Source organism: Podarcis tiliguerta (genome assembly GCF_965153285.1).
Source record: "Podarcis tiliguerta genome assembly, chromosome: 7".
In the NCBI taxonomy this organism is placed as follows: Eukaryota; Metazoa; Chordata; class Lepidosauria; order Squamata; family Lacertidae; genus Podarcis; species Podarcis tiliguerta.
In genome coordinates this window covers 86,146,951-86,162,160 of record NC_139540.1, presented here as the reverse complement: position 1 = coordinate 86,162,160, position 15,210 = coordinate 86,146,951, and the positions used below count along the sequence as shown (strand labels likewise).

Here is a 15,210-nt window from a genome sequence, read left to right as displayed (position 1 = left end):
TAATAATATATATGTACAGTGGTACCCCGCAAGATGAATGCCTCGCAAGACGAAAAACTCGCTAGACGAAAGGGTTTTCCGTTTTCTGAGTTGCTTCGCAAGACGAATTTCCCTATGGGCTTGCTTCACAAGACGAAAACGTCTTGCGACTTTTTTTTTAAACCGCCAATGCATTCCTATGGGAAGCCGTCAATACACATTGGTGCTTCGCAAGACAAAAAAACTCGTAGAACGAAAAAACTCGCAGAATGAATTAATTTCGCCTTGCGGGGCACCACTGTATTGGTGCATTTTTAAGAAGGCATAAAAAATGCATATCTTAAAATTCTTAAGATGTGCAGAGGACTTTTTAAGAAAACACAAAAGCCTTCCCCAATAGCCGGGTGTGAATGGGAGGACAGGAACAGGGGAGATGCAGCATGGAGGAGGCGTCCCTGTCTTGAGCCTGAGAGGGAAATGAGTCCCTGTGTAACTACACACTGCTTGAGGAAAACCTTTCAGCAGAGTCAGGGTTTGTGTGTATTGCCCTTAATGCAGAAGGTGGGGATTTGTTTGGTATGCTGGCTTTGCAGGAACCATTTTTGTAACTGTATTATTGAACTTCTTCTTCTCCACGAGAGTTAGTACTTTTCAAAAACGAGGCATTGTAAAGGGATTGGGACGCCTCCCCACAGCCCAGTGGGAATCCTTCTGATGTTCCTGCTGTTACTTGGTTTTTGTCTTGGAAGTGCCAGGTATATACAAATAATGTACAGTATGGATTTATACAGATAAAAAAGCAGAAACAAGCCAAAACAGAAAGAACCTCTAAATAGACCATATTAAATGCTGTGAAATATACTCCACCCCTTTCTCGGTGTGTATGTTTGTGTGTGCGCATGCGCAGTATAGAGCTGTGGCAGAGCTCTGAGTGGCCAAGAAGGCCTCCTGGTGTGCTTCCAGGTGAGCAGCTTCATTGATTCTAGCTTGGGTAGAAGGGTTCCTGTGCAACCTTCTAGATAAACCAGTTACAAGCATTCTGTCATGCTCTGCTGCGACTTAGAAAAACAGAATCCAGGATAAGTCTGCAGATTGGAGAGAGATCCTCACCTGCCCCCCCCCATTCCCAGCATGCATTTCACACAGGCCTTTAGCAAAGGTTTTACTAATGATCAAGAATTGCTTTAAGAAAGTGGTTTTGTACACTGCATTTCTATGTTTGTGAGGACATTTTACTGATCTAGTATTCCAAAATAAAGTATGAATCAGGAACTGTTTTTTATTTTTGTTATGGAAGTTGTAATTTATGTTATTGGATGGGGTTGTGGGTCTACTTTTTAAATATCAGGTTATAATTTGGGGAGCAAGACTTTGCAAAAAATAATTTTTTAATGTATTAATAATTCTGTATCAGTCTTCCATTATTACCAAACCTACCAATGGATCTGAGTTGTTTGACTTAAAAGAATACTCTTGTATTAAGAATGTAATTATTTTTATGATTGTATTTTCAAAGACAAAATCGTATTTAAAGTTTTCCATGAAGAAGGAACACTAAAGCAAGGGGATTTTTTGTGAGCTGTTATTATGTTTTCATATCTCCTATGTTTTATTTCATTGTATTTTACATTTCATTTCTCAGTGTTGGTGTGGCTGCTGTTAGTTATGAAATGCTGGGTCAAGAGCAATCGCGATCTTCCGAGAAAGACAATGGAGAAAAGGGCCACACGAAATGCAGGCCTTACTTGTTTTAGTTTTTTACCTTTCTTTCCCAGAAAATAATATGACAGGCACCTAATTGGTGTAACACATTAATTGACATTATTAATAAAAATACCCTGTGAAAACTCAGCCTTTGTATCTTAACTGTTTGCTTTTTTGTTCTGTTGCATGACAGCTTTTTGGTGATGTCTTGAAGGTGCTGGGAAGTTATTTCTGTCTCTGGGTTACACTGCCAACTTTAGATTGGTTTAGAATGGGGGGGGGGGGGACACAATAGCACGTTCCTGTGCCTTCCTCTGCTACCTGAACATACCTCTAGCATGCAGCTGCCATCCAGATCACACTTTGGTTTGATCTGGGCCACCTCCAAGGCAGGTGCCACTTGTGGAAATGAAAGCAGGAGCAGAAATAGGTTTGGAAGCTCACATTTCACCTCCAAGGTTAAGTTGGGTGATAAGAGTGGAAAACTTTCAGTGTCAAGACTGTGTTTTGCTTTCACCATCTTTGGCATAGAAGATGCCAAAGGACCCCTCTGGACCCCTCCTCCCGTTTCCATGCCCCCCCCCCGCTCCATGTTCCTTGTGGCCGCAGAGGGTGAGGCGCAGGATGTGATGGCAGTGATCCAATGGCAATTCCACACAGCTTTTTTCTTCTTGGGGTGTTCAAGGGTGTGAAGGACCGGCACCTCCTGGGATGCTGGAGCCAGAGGGATGGCTGTGTCCTCGTCACGGGACACTAGGCAGGAGCAAAGAATTGTGTGGTGTAGGCTAGGCTTCCCCAGTTTTTTTCCTCCTGCCTGGCGCAGCAGTTCATTCCTCCTGGCTCTCCTTTTTCGCCAGATGAGTCTATTTCGTTTCTTCTCATTTTCAGTTTAATTTCCTTCCCTGTCATTTTCTCTAGATTCCTGTCTTTAGAAAACAAAACCAAAAAACCCCAACTCTCCCTAAAACCCATCCCTACATTCTTCCATTTGCTGCATTATTTTTACCCTGTTTTTAGGTAATTGTTGCCATTCTGAAAATCCAGAGTTCCCGTGAACGTCTTTTTCTTTCTTTTCCTAGCCTCTCTCACCAGCGCCTCAGGTGCTACAGCTTTACTGATTGGAAAGATAAGGAACACTCTTTACTTCTGCAGCGCTTTGGTGGCTTTTGGTTTCTTCTTGTCCTTTTTTTCCTATTTAGTGCTTGGATTTAAGGGGTTTGTTTTCACTTCTGGCAGTTTGTTTCTTTTTGCTTCCTGTGTTGCTTTGGTGCACAATGGCCCTGAAAGCCTGCGCGCCTTTTTTCCTCAGATCACAAAAGCGGTGAGGGAGGAGCCCTTTCCCCATGGTTTCCTCCTTCCTTCTGCCACCACCACCACAGCCACTAGCTAGCCCTTTCTACATTGTGATTGACAACTCTGCCCTCCTGGTCCGTGGTATGGCAGATGGAGTGGGGCCTCTACATTTTTAATTTTATCCCCCAGGTGGCTGCTTGCGTGTAATTGAGGCAGTTGGTGGACTTTGCCTATTCCTCCTCCTGGTCCACAAAAATGGCATCCTGTTCCCAATTTACACTTCCTCAACCGTTACGTGGCTTAAAAGAGATTCAAGATGGAATCTGAGAACTCAATGTGAGAGGCCTTACACCATAGAGATTTCATATTGAGTATCAATCTCTTAAGACACATACCTTCACTTCTCACTCCATCCCACACATCAACAATATCCTCGATTCACCCTAGGCAACCATCATTTTTCAATTCAGGACACTCTTTGGCCTCTCCTCATCTCCAATAATTTTCTCCAAAGTAATGCGCTCGTGGCACAGCACACCTCCACTTCCAGGGGGTCCATATTTTTCCCATTGGCTCCAGAATCCCTACTCCCAAATCTACACTTCAGGTAAGACCAATCATTATTTCTACATATTATAACCAGAATATGGCCAGTTCTGATCAATGCAAAGCAACTGAACCAAATTCAGCCTCATATTATTACTATTGTGGTATATGTTAAATCCTAGCAGTTGTGCATAGAAAGGTTATAATAATAATTTATAATAATTTATTATTTATACCCTGCCCATCTGGCCTCTGCATGTACTCTGACTCAGAGCCTTAACTTTACCCCCACAAAAATAAAGACAAAATCAAGAGTGTCAAACAACTTTTAATAAAGGAAATTTTGTGGTACAATTTCTCAGAACAATTGCAGATTTGCTGTGGGATGCAGTAGTTGACCTGCTTACATATTTTGATGTAGATGTGCATAAAGCTGCATTGTGCACCTTATGTACTTATTTATCAAATCAGTGGCTGCTCCTCATTCAGAGTCTTCAGCTACTTAGATTGAACTATTGATTGTGCAATTGAACCATAGTTAAGTGTTAACATAAAGTCTCTTCAAATGTTTTAGTTGCTGCTGCTCAAAACCAGAACATATCACTACAAAATTGCCACTACAAATATACAAAAATATACTGGCTCCTCCATCCTACCCACCCTCCAGTCCAGTCTGGCAATCAAGACTCCTCTTTCTTCCCACCCCTTATGTACCAAGAGACCTGGCTAATGTTATCTACAACAGTGATAGGAAAGTGTGTCTGGTATTATCACATCAAAATTAGGTGAGGCAGAAGTAAAAGATTGGAAAACTTGTGATGGTTATTAAAAGCATATAAACATATTGAACATATTTCTGAAATCTGAGTACAAATCACTATTTATAAATTATTCCTCATGCTCCTGGACGTTTGGAAGGTAACTTACACCTTCATGGCCTGTATAAATAAGCATCACAGTTGACTCAAATCTACATGCAGGAGCTGAAAGCCTTTAGTGTTACTGTATTTCCATATAAAGAGACGCAAGCATTTCTCATGAGCCTAGAGTCTAGTTCACATTAATAAACAAATGTCATGGTTACTATAAGCATAGCGGCTTGCTGTGAGGGTGCTGTGATATGAGGGCAACTGAAAACTGAATTTGACCAGACTGATGAAATGGTCATGCATGAGCTCTCAACAAAGATTTGAGGGGCCGGATGTCACATTCTCATCACTCAGGACTGTAGTCTTAGAAGTGCCCAGACGGTAACAGTGGCCAAGACCACCTCCCTCCAATGCTATCCAATAAGAGCTGCACTTCCTTTTATCAGGAACCTATCAAGCGTACATCAATGGACTAAACTTACCGGTTTGCCTTCAGGGAAGATTCAGGCATGTCAACCAGTGCAGAATGCATTGCGTCAGTCTCCAGAACATTTAGAGTCTTCTATATTGTGTACTCATTACCTTCTGGATCCAAATTCAAGGCTTGTGGTCTTTGAGAGAAACACCAGGTTCAAACTGTCTAGAAAAGCATTCTCACTTCTTTTTTTAGTAGCTGACCCTTCTCCCAGATCCGCAGCTCCTACCTGAAGACTCCCAGAAGTCCAAGCCTGAGCACTTTTTGGATGCATTGCAAGATTGTCTTAATGGAATTGTTCTGCATGCAGAATGAGCTGGGCAATAATTCTAACAGGGCATAAATGCTAAAGCCTAATAATAGATGCAATACTATAAGGAAAGTTGCAGCACTTAGACTGAAGATTCTCTTATCTGAGGCATTGTTCATACTGGTGTGAAGATCAAGTCATGGAAGAAGCCTGTTCCATGGAGTTTTGTAGTTAGATGCTCATATGAAAAACTATTTAGAATATCAGCCAGGGCAGGCAAATTGGCTGGTGCCAAGCCATTCTGACTGCTCATCGTTTTATACATATAATTTTGGAGAAATCAGATTAATTCCTCACTTGTAGTTATAACTACGACAGTGGGCAGCAAGAATTAACAAAATAAAGCAAACTGCAATGCACACATCTCTCTCTTGCCAAAGCCCAAAGTCTGCACATACAGTGGATGAAATCCAGAGTACACTAGGTGTGCCTCAGTCCCATTGGAACCATCAGAATGAAAACACAAGACAGTTAAATCTCCACTTTAGCCACACCTTACTTTGGCAGGATTGCTTCACGGTTCCAAAAATGTTCTCAGGGCAGATTTCTGACAAGCCTTCAGGGGGTGGGGTAGGAAATTCCATAAACATGAAGCAGCTATTGCCTCTCTTTCTTTCCTTGATGTTTGTAGGTAGTGCACAGATGGAATCTTTTACAGAGATGCCTCTTGAGGAAAGACAATAGCACAGCAAGAAAGAAGAGTGTGATCCTTAAAGAGGCCTGTGTCGGCTTTTGGCCAGCATTAGTATGTGAGGGGAAAGACAAATCTCTCTTTCTCCCTCCCCCGCCTTATCTTGGGTTATTGCAGACTAAAATGGAGAGGCCGGAGTCCTAGGGGAGAAACCCACCCTTTGCTTCCCTGCCAATAATGAACCACAACTGTTTTTAGCCGTTCTGGGACCCGGGTTCCACACGCACATCACCAGTACCTCACAAACTACTGAGAATATACACTCTAGATTGTTGTAACACAGGGCTGAAAGAAAACTCACAGGGTGCTAACAGGAGTGACCCCCTTAATCCAGGTTCCTGGTGCCTACATGCTCAAAGATTGGAGGTTACTAACTGACAATGATGGAATGAGCCAGTTTACACAGCATGTTAAACCATAATGGTTTACAATGAATGGAGAGATCTCTGCTCTTTCACTCACCACCTAGTTTGAGTGGGAGCAACCAAGCACACTCCCTAGTTCAGTGTTAGGGCTGAAATGCAGACTGAGCAAAACCACAATTCGCAAGCCAAGAATGAACCACAACCTATGGTTTGGATGTGATGCTAATCACCTTTTGTTGCAATCATAGGCCGAGAGGGGAGGAGGGATGTCTGAGCCTTCTGCGAGTTAACAGTAAGCCATCAACTACGAGTGAATGTGGAGCCATAACATGCACTGTTGACCTTCATCCCTCAAAGTACATGCTGCACATTGCATGTGAACAATGACTGAAACGGCTAGATTCAGGTAGGTAGCCATGTTGGTCTGATGCAGTCGAAATATATATAAAAATAAAGAAAATTGTCCAGTAACACCTTAGAGACCAACTAAGTTTGTTCTTGGTATGAGCTTTCGTGTGCATGCACACTTATTCAGATACACTGAAACAGAAGTCACCAGACCCTTATGTATACTGGGAGGGTGGGGTGGGGTTTTTCTCAGGAGGGTAGTAGGAGATGGGTGATTGACTCAATGGGTATGGTAAACCTCTTGACAACTGGTAACGACTGCAATTAGTCCTAAAGGAAAAAGCAAGGGATAGTATGCAGATGCTTAGCATATGTAATGAGACAGGAATCCAATATCTTTATTAAGAGAAGGTCTCGCCATAGTTTTCAGTTTAGTGATAAGTTGTAATTCAGCAACTTCTCTTTCAAGTCTGTTTCTGAAATTCTTTTCTAATAAGAATTGAAACTGGGCTAGAAAAGTAGCAGGAGGCAAATCCTAAGCAGTCTTAGTTGCACCTCAGTTCACAAATTAATGGGTTTGGTCATTTAATTTTGATAATTTAATAGCCCCGCTCTTCAGGGGTTTCCTGGGTGTCTCTTATATTTCACAGAATCATAGAACTGTAGAGTTGAAAGGGACCACGAGAATCATCCAATGCAGGAATCTTTTGTAAAACATGGAGCTTGAATCCTTAAAGAGTCTTATGCTCTCCCGACTGAGCTATCCCAGAAGACTTTTCAAAAACAAAAAATGCATATGATATCACATATCAAATAGGAGTAGATCATACCCTCCAAGTGTCCCAATTTTCCAGGGACAGTCCTGGCATTCCGAAAGCCACCCCAGCTTCTGATTTGATCCTGGAATGCCCCTATCCCCCCCCCCCAGCACTGTTGCCACTAAGAAGAGAAGAAGAAGAGTTTGGATTTGATATCCCGCCTTTCACTCCCTTTAAGGAGTCTCAAAGCGGCTAACATTCTCCTTTCCCTTCCTCCCCCACAACAAACACTCTGTGAGGTGAGTGGGGCTGAGAGACTGTGACTGGCCCAAGGTCACCCAGCAGCTGCATGTGGAGGAGCGGAGACGCGAACCCGGTTACCCAGATTACGTGACTACCGCTCTTAACCACTACACCACACTGGCTCTCCAGTGTGGTGTAGCTGAAGTAGAGGAGGAGCCAGCACGTCCTGAGCAGTAGCTGTGGCGGCAGCTGCGAGGGAGCATCCCGTTGCCTCTCCAGGGCCGCTGTTGCCAGTCTCCTCCCTGGGCAGCTTGTAGAGGCTGCAGGAAAGTGGGAGAGGCGGCTGCCCCTGAGGCCCAACCTGCCTGGCACATTTGAGGGCAGGGTCGCCCAGGACAGCATGAAAGGGAGCGGAGCAAAGTGCCTGGAGTCTTGCTTTATTTTTATTTTTTTAATGCTTTGTGCATCCACACCTAATCTTTCTCAAATGTATTTATTGATGTGCGTTTTACTTTTTGTAAGCATACCAAAGAATAAAATAAAATAGGGATTAAGAGGGTTTCTCAGAATGGTGGAGGGCTTGTGTGCTGTGTCCTGTTGGTGAAGTGGTGGCGGCATTTCCCCTTCTGATAGGAAATGCGCTGTGGGTGGGAGCACAAAAATGGGGGTCGAGGAGGGTTAGCTGGTTGGGGGGTGGAGTGAGAAATGTCGCTATCTGCATCTGAAGAATGTTGGAAGGTACGGTAGATTCATCGGTGAAATAGGCTGTGAACACCACACAGGTGATGTTTTGCAGATTTTAGAGATGTTTTGAAGCAGCAACGGCTGTCTTGTTTGTTGGTGCATAGCTTTTTTCAAAAGGATGTTGATGGATAAATACTTAGCTTGGTTCTTGCTCTGAAGTATTTAGAAAGGGCTACGAAACTTGATAGAAACACAGACATCCAAGTCCACCTGTCCATAAAAATCAAAACTATCAGGAAATATATATGTTTTCTAGTGGGGGTGATGTGAAAGCCTGTCTTCTTGTTATGTATTTTAATGTACAAAATGCATGGCACATGGCAACACACATGCCCCCTTTCTCCCTTTCAATAATGTTTTCTCTGTATTGGTAGTGTTCTGGAAAGAATCTCCAGGTGTAGTTCATTCTTGCTGCAATAGCCACCCATTTTCTCTTAGTCATCAGAGAAGGTACATTCCAGCCAAGGCATTAACTCCCATTGCTTTCCATAAAGAAGACTGAACTAATATGCTAATATCTCCCACTGAAATCAGTGGAACTTTAAAATAATTAATTTCAACTGAATTTGCACCAATTAGTGATTTGATCAATTATATTAATTTGATTGTACTTAATTGTCTTCCCACAAGCTTTTCAGTCAGTTAATTTAAGATGGATTAATTTCCCCTTTCAAAATGTTAATTTTCATCATAATTATGAACAGAAAGATTATGAACTCTCCCAAGATGCCTGAGTCATCTCTTTAAATCAGAAGAAATTATTGGATATATTGTCAAACTCTAAAATGTGTCAGCTCTCCTGAAATTTTTCTTCCACCACAGCTTCACCCAGAGATAAAGTGAGTGGCTATAGGGATGGCAGTATTTTTAGATGATTCTGGCAGTGAAGAGAGATGTGGGTGGTGGCAGCCACTTCCTTCGTCTCAATTTAATCCATGGAGCAAATACCATGAGCTGTCACCTACTACCTACAAACAAGATGACAAAAGTTGTAGCAGAAGTTGAGGTAGCTGAGTTTTGCATTTGCTGTCACTGGTCTACTGGTGTCTACTGGTCACCTGTCTCTGCTTTATACTGCTCCCATTTTAAGTGGTTCATGAATTCAAATCAGGCATCTCAGAGCTTAACAAGCCTTTTGGCAGCTGCAGACAGTGGGGTGTGTGCATGCACATGCTATGAGAAACAGGATGCAAACTGAAAGACATGAAACTGCAGTACATACCTTAGGAGAGGTGAAAGTTGCAGGTCACCACAAAACCAATGAGACAGTGCTGCTTCTGTTTAATTTTTTTAAGCCTCCAACCTTGCTTTATGAAAAGAGGTGCTCCCTGCTAGGCGGCTTCAAAATTTCCTTACGCCTTCTCTTAAAAGTCTGGACAGTGAGTCCTGATTATCAACTGGTGAGTGCAATCATCAAGCCTTTCGAAAGGGCTGTGACCTGAGCTGCCCCCTTCTTGTCAGGCCTCCCTGAGTCTTATGCCCAGCTGGCCCAGGACAGGTCACCACTGCTCAAAGCTTCTACGCCTGAGCCATGCTTTCACATTGCTAGTATCCCTACCCTTGCTTCTTCCGGCCACCCTCACTGTCACTGTGGGGCTTTGCACCAGGCAACAGATCACGTAGCATCTTCTTATGATTTATATTATGTCATCAGTGTGCATTATGCTTTTGCAGAGTAAAAAACAAACAAACTGCTGCACCAAGGAGTTTACAATCTAATATTAGACACATGCGGGAGATTAGCTGCCAAATCTAACAAATGCATATTCTTGCTAGTTAGAAGGGGCTAATACCACAGAGCTGTATTGTTGAGAGGCAGAAAATCAGACCTTTAGAAAACATTTTCCTTCTTTTCTTTCTTGCTTTTTTTGACCAGTCTTGGATGCAGACATGTCTCTGCTTGCTCCAGCCTGAAGCTGGCTATACTGTAAATATACAGTATTTTTCGCTTTATAAGACACACCAGACCACAAGACGCACCTAGTTTTTGGAGGAGGAGAACAAGAAAAAAAATATTCTGAATCTCAGAAGCCAGAACAGCAAGAGGGATCGCTGTGCAGTGAAAGCAGCAATCCCTCTTGCTGTTCTGGCTTCTGGGATAGCTGCGTAGCCTGCATTCGCTCCATAAGACGCACACACATTTCCCCTTACTTTTTAGGAGGGAAAAAGTGAGTCTTATAGAGCAAAAAATACAGTAAATATTTTGCCTGCAACGGTTTGACTGTTGAACCAATGCAAGATTATAAGGAAGTAAATAATATTTTTAAACTTACTTCCCAAGTTGTTGCCTGATTGTTTGTTAAGGAAGAAAGGGGGAAGCCAGCCTACTTAGCTAGCTGGATTTGCTCAAAAGGCGGCTTTACAGCCTAATTCCTGTGCTTCAATTTTGCTGCTAAGGATGGGACTTTAAAAATCTATTCAACCCATCCCACAACATGGAGGAAGGAGGCAAGGGTAACAGGCATCCTCTTTTTGCAAACACACTCGTCTTACACAGAAGTAAATGTGACTTACTTTGGAGGCAGTGGGGTTAGGATTGCAGCCTTACCTGTCAATAAAAGAACTGCTAAAAGATTCCAAACTTTTTATTACACAGAAAAAAAACCTCGCAATCAGTACTGCTCCACTCCACTCTCATATAGGAAGAAGATACAAAGCTTGTTCACATGTTACACTGTACATAGGTACAAGCTGTCTTTACATATGTACAAGCGTTTCTGTGAAAGAGTGTACACATATTGATTGGCACACCTCAACTATTGTGCACACAGATTACACACTCCTAGAACGCTACATGTGAGTAGCTGTACGAGTGTACAGCTCAACTATTTGTGTACACAGGTACACAGATTGTACACTCTTTGAATGCAATGTGAAAACCCCTACTGTGTCAAGATTTCCCTGCTGGCATCCAAGCAGAAACTCACCCACAGTTCCCAGCAGTTTATCTGGCAATGGAGAAAACATCTCGCTGTGACTGCTATGCAAATATATATATTAAAAAGCACAGCAAAAGCTATATCAATATTATGTGACTTCAAATTGTCAGAATCTGAACTTTCTTGCAATAATAGTCCAATCCTTTTAATGTGTCCCCCCTCCTCCCAAAAAAGTTAGAAAAATGTTCCCTCTGCATTGCACTTTATCAGCCAAAGTCAAGGTTTTTTCACACATGCAAGAAAAGATAGAAGGTGATGGAAATGAAAGCTCAGTCACTTCAGTAAAGGGGATTGCATATTTGCACATGTTCTTTCGTATGTGCAAGGCTTCTCTCTTCACTAAAGAATGTAAGAAGCAGGAGTTCCATGTCTGTGCAACAATGCCCATGGAACTATAGGTTGGAATAATGGACTGGAACTCAGACCCAGCATGAACAGTACACCTTATAAAAACATTAAGGCAGGCACAGAAAACAAGTGTGCGTTTACAGTAAATGCATGCTAATGTTAAATAGTGCTCAAGGAACAAATCAAAAGCACAACAACCAAAACATCTCAAAACAAACACACCATTTAGCTTTTTTCTATTCCCTGTTTAGGGAAGGTTTTAATATTTAATGCTGTATTGTTTTTAACACTTGATTGGAAGCCGCCCAGAGTGGCTGAGGAACCTCAGCCAGATCGGCGGGGTATAAATAATAAATTATTATTATTATTATTATTATTATTATTATTATTATTAGAGGAGCAGAACTGGAATTTCCTGTGTGTTGATTCAAGGTGGGGATTTTCCATTCCAAGGACGAGAAGCAATATTTTTCATGAGGCAATACTAAAAATCTAGAATTAAGAGTTAGCACTGGACATCAACTGACTTATTAGCACTTTAAATACAGTTGTTCTAACAATCCACTTCTCCAGAAAGTGTTCCAAGAAACTATTGAATGCCATAAGATTTAATTTTGCTGGAGTCATAACACAGACCAATTTCCCCCCATTATTGATCTATGGGTATGGGACCTTGTGTTCTTCTAAACAGGGGCTTAATATTGTAAACAGGTTTTAAAAAATATATATAATTTATTGGATTTTTCCAGAAAAGGTAAATCCTGATTATCCTTGAAATAAGAGTTGGCATTTGATACCAATCGTCATGGAAATGCTGTGAAAAATTTGCACACATGTGAAGCATAAACACCCATCTGGGTGTACCCCATAGACCTGTGGTGATTTGCCTTCCTCATAGGGTTTCTAAGATTTCTGAAAAGTGTTGTCCAGCCTGGTGGACAGGAATTCTATCCTATATCCTACCTGGAGAGGTTTTGCTGTTTACAGTGCCAGCAGTACTATGAACAGTGCAATAAAGTCCTTGGGACTCCTCATGCCCAAGTTAAGCACTGTGCAGGCAAAGCGGCAGTCTGCATGGCTCCTTCAGAAGCAAATGTCCGGGGCATTAGTAGGTCTTGCGGCATCAACAAAGACAGACTGAGATCCTGAGCAAGTGGCAAAAAGACACAATTCATTCACAGCAATGTTATCATCCATTTGGATAGTCAGTTCCTGAATGCATTGTGCTTAACAGTTCTGCAGGATTTAGTGCTCACAAGAGGACAAAATAGAACATGACAAAATGGAATGTGCTTTCAGCAAAAATAAACATTGGCACCTTGGAGACATAGTAATCTAATACATACAATACTAGTAAGTGTGACATAACTCATTCTTATTTATGCTTGGTTATCCACTGCTATTCAGCAAACCTAAGGTAACTCTGCTATTTCTTTGCAAAAAGTGAGATAATTAGAAAGATGCTCAGTGCCTAGTTCCCAGCCGTGTTGTGGTTCATTTCCTACACAAGACTCTCAGAGCAAATACAGTTAGATGCAGGTTTGGCTGCAGCCTTGCAGTTCCTGCTCTATGAAGCTACTTGGGGTAGAATAAGCAAACACAGCATTTAACTTGCACACCTTCAAAACAAGAGTAACCATCACAGGAGACCATTGTCCTGCACACAGAAATAAGGTCTAGCTCAACGCAGGTCTCAGGAATGAAGCGTGACACCTAGGGGTAAGATTGAGAAAGTGCAATCATTTCAATGGAATTAATTCTCAGATTTAATTCACCAGATTGTCAGACACATCCAAGGCAGTGTGTTTTTTTCCAGTTTGTTCCGCCCCACAGTAGAAAAAGGAAAAAGACTAAAATAGCAAGTTCCAAGTATGCTGCTTTGACAGTACTATCCTGAGACAGGAATGCTTGTATAGCTATAAAAATAGAAAGTTTAAAAAGATACAAAAAAGGGTTACAGAAATAAAAAAAGTAATTACACTTGCTGTTATGGGGACCAAAAGACAGTAAGGCAGCCCAAGCTGCATACTATATAATTATGTAGGTTGCAAACTACCAGTCAGTCTAGTGGTACCCACTTACGGAAGGGTGGGTGGTGTCTGAAAAGGAGGAAACCTGGTCTGGGAACAAAACAAAGCAGAGAGTTTCTTAGTGGTGATGTACAAGAAGCTGTGAGACTTCCCACTTCAGCATCACCCTATGCGATGTTTTCTCACAGCTGCTACAGCCTGAAGGACTTGCACGGGGCCTGAAGAGGGATGCTAGTGAGTCATCAACGTGTCTCTTGACAGTATCTCTCTGAATTCTTCGGTTGTGCCACATCAGACCCAGGAGTCACTTCCTTGTAAAAGGAAACTATTCCCAACATTCCACCAGATTTCTGCTTCAACTAGCCAACAGCTTTTAAAACCAGTCTTCATGGCTCAAGAACTGCAGCCTCCTACTTGAAACTGCCACAGTGAGCTAAGTGCTGTATGCATTCAATTAAATGAACATTGAGAACTAGAGACACGGGAGACAGAAAAGGTGGTTGCAAGTGTGCCTAGGGCTACAGATCTGCTATCTTAGTTTGAGGTGTAAAAAAAGTCCACAGCCATGGAAACAAATTATATTATCTTTCTCTCCAAGTATTACACATCTGTGCCTATCTTCAAGACAACTTCTCCATCCCACCAGCAGTTTTATCTTCAGAGGGAGAAGGAGGGACGCAACAGAAGAGTCTATGTGTTCATTTGTGAGTATCAGCTAATCAGGTAACTGTGCTTCTCCCTGGAATTAGTGCTCAGAACCATGCCTGAGAGATTGCCTAAGGAACAGAAAAACAAAGCACAATGATTAGCAAATTACAGGATTTTGACAGGAACCCCACCCCCTTCTGTTCCAGGAACAATTCCACCAAATGGGATGGTGGGTTTTATCAAAATCGCATCAGGTGAGAGTGGTGCAGCAGTTTTGTGTTGCTAAAAATGTTGGCTTTCGATGAACTATTGGGAATCCCTGTAGTGTGGAGCCAAGTGACATCATAAAGTGGTTTGGGGGGAGGAGGCAAGGGAGAAGAATGGAACCATAGGCTCCCTTTTAAGATGACACTGACCTGGGACTGGACACTGACTGCCATCAGCAATAAGGGAACTCTGTAGCTGTTCAAGTTTCCACCTCTCCCAGAAGGAGTCACTGCAAGGTAATGGTGTGGAGAAGTCCCAAGGTGGGGGTGGCGATAAAGTAGGCAACATAAAATATATAAAAACAAAAGAAGTGAATGGGTGAGTCTAGAAATATGCCACTGTAAAAATTCCAAAATTATGAGAAGAGAGAACAGAAAGCTAGGATTTGTTTAGTCACACTACGCTGTAAAACAGAGAAGGCTCTGCTCAAACTGTCTCAAAGATGAGAAGGGAATCCCCATGGCAAATCTAACATTTGTCACATGTATTTCAGATCCTCATCGGAGGAAGCGTCCCCTGCAGTTAAGCTAAGAAAATTCTACGGCAAAAAGAATGAATGGAATAATTGAAACGTTTCCTTACACCATGGCCCTGACCTGACGATACATTTGCACTAAACGGGGGGGGGGGGGGGGCATGCAGGCAGCCCCAGT

At 42.2% G+C, this 15,210-nt stretch overlaps 1 protein-coding gene across 1 annotated transcript in view; it reads right to left on the bottom strand.

Moving 5' to 3' along the window:
- Positions 1-12,762: 12,762 nt before the first annotated feature.
- SORCS2 (sortilin related VPS10 domain containing receptor 2) overlaps positions 12,763-15,210 on the bottom strand; it is a 122,763-nt gene continuing 120,315 nt past the window's right edge. The window contains exons 27-28 of the mRNA XM_083448573.1: positions 14,707-14,786; positions 12,763-14,418 (exon numbers count right to left, since the gene is read on the bottom strand). Coding sequence (XP_083304699.1) covers positions 14,395-14,418; positions 14,707-14,786 — 104 coding nt within the window. The 3' untranslated portion in view covers positions 12,763-14,394. The remainder of the gene's footprint in view (positions 14,419-14,706; positions 14,787-15,210) is intronic.